The following is a 5,000-nucleotide window of genomic DNA, read 5'->3' on the forward strand; positions in this document are numbered from 1 at the left end:
AACGAAAATTCTCAACCACGATCTACCACGCCAGTTGACACCATGGATGCCACGACCATCAACGGCGTCACGATAACACCCACGGACCAGTCTCTTGTGAACAAAATCGTCGTGTCGATGAACACGATGGAATCCGACTTCGAACAGACGACACGAACAGTTCCCTCTGAGGTTGAAAAGGAACCTTCCGTCTCAGTGACGACCCCATCTCCAACGACCATAGCGCCCGAGAAGCCACAGGGCACGACATCACCGTCTGAAATCGCTATTGATAACCTACATGTGGAGATGGACAGCACCACCGAATACTACCCATGGTCAGCCGAAGATAATGATCCCTATTTCCCGTTGATGAGCGACCCGTTGCTCTCGGACGGAGCTATGACGTTGATGGACCTTTTTAAACATCAGGGAGATACATCCAACTACTTCGGGGAGGCGCCGCACTATGATTTCCCTGTATTTGAGGACAAACCGTCTCAGAGCTCCGAAGACCTCACTAGTGACAAGGAAGGCATTGCAGCCAGCATGGAGGAACAAGATTCAACTACAGAATTCTCCATCATCCAGGATCTCACCACCAATGCTGCTCAGGATGCAACACTACAAGAGACGTCAGGTGTTGATCTGTCAGGTCAGGACATGCCCAGTCAGCACTCGAGCGTGGAGAACTTGGAAATCTTGGACCAGAACATTCAATCTTTGATTACAGATAGTCCTTCTACTCAATCCCCAGAAACTCAATCCCCAAGCACGGAGGGCCCACAAGGTGAGTATCCCACCACCAAAGACGTCTCCAGTCAGTCCCTTGCGAGCAAAGCGTCCACCAGTCTGCCGCCTACTACCAATCCAGCTGTCGAAGGCATGACGACCCAATCACCTGCCGTTCAGGAATTAACGAGTCAGAACCCTAGCTCTCCAGAGACGACTGAGCTGCCCCTTGATACCCAAACGACAACCAGTCAAGCTCCACTTCTCGATCCCGTCACTACCCCGGTCCCCATAAGTCCTGCATTAGTCTCCCAAGAACCCGAACTTCCGGAGACTAACAACGGGGCAGCAGAACCCACAGCCACCACCCCAGAACCGTCAGAGAACCCAGCCGAAGAAGCCTTACCAACGACCCGCGTGGTTCTTCCAACTCTGCCAACCACAGACCGACCGACGTCAACAGAGGAGTCGAAACAGCCTGCGATTCGTCCTTCCTATGATTATTATTATGACACCTTCGGGAGCTCGAACATCCTGCCGCCTGCCCCGTCGAGCAACGAGGAGAGGATAGACCTGGGGGCGCTGGAGAGGACCGGCGGACAGACGGACGACTACTATTACGACGACTACTATCCGTCCGCTGTCTATCTAGACAACGTCTCTGAGGTAGGCCTGCGAATGTTCTTCCAAGACAAAATTCCTTGTGTTCATCTTGATAATCTTTGGATTATGTTTTCGTTTATTATAATTCCATTCATTATTTACATTTCACTCTCTCTTTCTCCCTCCCTCCCTCCCTCTCTCACTATCTATCTATCTCTTTCTCCCTCCCTCCCTCTCTCCCTCTCTCTCTTTTTTTTCTCTCTCTGTCTGTCTGTCTGTCTCTCTCTCTCTCTCTCTCTCTCTCCCCCTTTCAAATTATCTATTTATCTATCTGCATCCACTCACAAACCCTTCCACCTCGCCAGGATTACTACGACTACACCACCAACGCCACCCAACCCGTGGCGGCCCTCAACGACACCGACTTAGACTTCCCTGGACCGAACGCCACGAGTCCCTACCACGATCACCACCACGGAGAACACCACGGGGAGCACCACCACGGGTCTCATCACCATCCTCAGAGCCAATCAGGACCGCCGGCGAAGCTCCTGGAAGCCCCTCCGAACAACCCGGGTTTGGAAGCCTCGGTCGAGGGACTTGACCCCGACGTGAGGAAGTTTGTGGATGTGATGAACGACGTGGCTTTTAAGGTGAGTGGGGCTCGGGTGGTGGTGGTGATGAGGCGATGGTGATGATTTTGCTGTTGGTGTTGAGAGTAATTATGGTAATGATGATGCTCATGATAACTGATATCATAATGATGATAATGATATTGACAATTAGTCATAGTGGTATTAATGACAATGATGATGATGATGATTTTAATGATAACAATAATAATGCTAATAATGATAACATGATAATAATAACAGTGAACCTCATAACAACACAAATAATGGCACCTTAAAGTGATGATAATACTAAAGATGACCCTCAGAATAACAAAAAACAAACAAACAAACAAACAATAAAAGCCGATAACGACCCCCAGGTCTACAAACGAGCAGCCAGACAATACAAAAGGAAGAACTTCGTCATGTCCCCCTTGAGTCTAATCTCGACCTTGAGCATGCTCCTCCTCGGGGCCCGAGGAACATCTTCAGCGGCCTTGAGCGACCTACTCCTCACGGATCAGTTCTACACCTTCAATCCGCACCTCATACTCAAGAACGTGACCCAAGTATTACTTGAAAACGACGGCGCTCACGATGTGGTGTTCTTGAATCAGTTCCTCGTGGAAAAGGTAAGGAAGAGAGAGAGAGAGAGAGAGAGAGAGAGAGAGAGAGAGAGAGAGAGAGAGAGAGAGAGAGAGAGAGAGAGAGAGAGAAAATAGAGAGAGAGAGAGAGAGAGAGAGAGAGAGAGAGAGAGAGAGAGAGAGGGAGAGAGAGAGAGAGAGAGAGAGAGAGAGAGAGAGAGAGAGAGAGAGGAGAGAGAGAGAGAGAGAGAGAGAGAGAGAGAGGAGAGAGAGGGAGAGAGAGAGAGAGAGGGAGAGAGAGAGAGCGAGAGAGAGAGAGAGAAAGAGAAAAAGAGAGAAAGAGAGAAAGAGAGAAAGAGATATAGATATAGATAGATATATAGATATAGATATAGATAGAGATAGAGATAGAGATAGAGATAGAGATAGATAGAGAGAGAGAGAGAAAGAGAGAGAGCATGAGAGAAGAACGAGAGAAACAAGAGCAGGAGCCGAAACAGCACTCTAAGCCCCCCCCCCCCATTCCAGCCGAAGAACCCTTACTCCCTCGACTTCTTCGCTCGAACGATCAAGTACTTCTACGACGCCAGCGTGAGCCAAGTCGAGCCGTCGGACTTTGACTCCCACGTGCGCGACCGAGTCAACGAGATGGTGAGGAACGTTACTCTCGGCGCCGTCGGGGATTTCCTCCTGCAGGACGAACCTCTGTACCTGACCCCGCCCCTCAGCGCCGTCTCGACCAATTTCTTCCATGTGAGTTCATGTCGCGTTTTTTTTTTTTTTTTTGTATGGGTGTTTTTTTTTAGGATATGTATTTTTTTTCTGATTTGCAAAGGAACTTCCTCACCAAATACTTATCTTACAGGCAGAGAAGTTAAGGATTATTAAGAATAGCACTGTAATTTGCGTTTGCTAAGTCTGGTTGTTTCAATGCCAGATAAAGTTATTTTTGCTAAAAAGAAAAAAAAAAACAAAAACAAAAAAACTCATGGTCATTTTCGGAAAACAGAAAGCAAAAAACAGGACCTTCGGTTTCCAAACCAAATAAGAATCTCAAAATCCCTATCAATAAAAAAGAGAAAGAAAGTGACACACGGACAGCAAAAGCATAATACATACGAAAGAGAAGTAGAAAAAAGGCCGATTCAAGTGGACCTTCACCCAAATCCTATCATACAGTCCGGCCCCTTAGCCTCACACCAGGGGGTAGCCACGCATGCAATGGCATCGCGTATTTACTCACGTCCTCCTCGGGCCAGGGGGGAAGGGGGGTGTAGCCTGGTCAAACACTCGAGGTGGAAATGAATATGTGTGGGTAAATATGCTCTCTCGCTGATCGGATCTCGCGACGTGCGGAATTTTCTTATTCCGATTCCTCGGGTTCGACACTTGGCCTCTCTATCTCTGGATTTTTTTTTAAAAATATTTCTCAGGCTCTGTCTGTTTCTTTGGGGGTCTGGCTGTGGGTCTGTATGTGTGCCGCTCTGTCTTGTTCACTCACTCTCTCTCTCTCTTTCTGTCTCTCTCACCCCTTCTTTCTCTCTCTCTCTCTCTCTCTCTCTCTCTCTCTCTCTCTCTCTCTCTCTCTCTCTCTCTCTCTCTCTCTCTCTCTCTCTCTCTCTGTCTGTCTGTCTATCTGTCTCTCTTTCTGTCTCTCTCACTCTTTCTTTCTATCTATCTCTCTATCTCTTTCTCTCTCTTACTTTTTTTCTATATCTTTCTCTCGCCCCTTCCCCCCTCTCTCTCTTTCTTTCTCTATTTCTCCTTCCTCCCCCTCTCTTTCTCTCTCTCTCTCCAAACACCCCAACACCACCCATGACCTCACTCGCTTTCGCAGGGACGCTGGAATCACCCGGTGACCCAAGATGACCTCTTCGACATGGACTTCCTCCAGTTCCCGACGGCGGAGAGGCGGCTGGTCAGGACTGTCGGGCTGTCGAAGAAGATGACGATCAACGCCGGTTATTCCAGCGCCGCTGACGTCACCACGGCCGAGGTTTGTGGCTTTGGCTTCGGATTTACTTTTACTGCTTTTAAGCGTTCGTTCCATTCATTTGATCGTCGCCGTCACCGTAGTGATGAAAACAGCGAAAAGATGATTATGATCATTACCATCATCATTATTATGACTGTCATTAATATTGGTAACAGTGATGATAGTAATGGAAATAGTTATTATCATTATCATTACGTTTGATATCCTCACCATCATTAAAGGTTTATAAAGTTTTAGAGGAAAAAACTTTTTCAGGTTTAACTGTCAATTATCTTTCGTTTTTTTTCTTCCTTAGTCAGGATCACTCAACCTTCCTATATAAGACAGTTTGTAATATACTTCTTATTTTCCCTCGGTTTCTCAATACGACTAAAGTTTGTTTATCCTCTCTGATTGGGAGATTCCTTCATTCATTCGTATTTGTTTGTTTGTAATCCGAGCAAATAGGCCTATGTCGATATCCCGGATCGAATAAACACATCACATCCTGC

At 47.2% G+C, this 5,000-nt stretch overlaps 1 protein-coding gene across 2 annotated transcripts in view; it reads left to right on the forward strand.

Moving 5' to 3' along the window:
* Positions 1-5,000, forward strand: part of LOC122244931 (uncharacterized) — a 52,092-nt gene that overhangs the window by 41,959 nt on the left and 5,133 nt on the right. For both annotated transcript variants that reach the window (XM_086545871.1, XM_086545872.1), the window contains exons 5-9: positions 1-1,377; positions 1,680-1,967; positions 2,309-2,560; positions 3,042-3,266; positions 4,351-4,509. The exon at positions 1-1,377 is cut by the window's left edge and continues 939 nt beyond it. In XM_086545871.1, coding sequence (XP_086401997.1) covers positions 1-1,377; positions 1,680-1,967; positions 2,309-2,560; positions 3,042-3,266; positions 4,351-4,509 — 2,301 coding nt within the window. The remainder of the gene's footprint in view (positions 1,378-1,679; positions 1,968-2,308; positions 2,561-3,041; positions 3,267-4,350; positions 4,510-5,000) is intronic.

Source organism: Penaeus japonicus, unplaced genomic scaffold (genome assembly GCF_977035675.1).
Source record: "Penaeus japonicus unplaced genomic scaffold, GWHDUDI00000001_assembly GWHDUDI00000017, whole genome shotgun sequence".
Classification (NCBI taxonomy): Eukaryota; Metazoa; Arthropoda; class Malacostraca; order Decapoda; family Penaeidae; genus Penaeus; species Penaeus japonicus.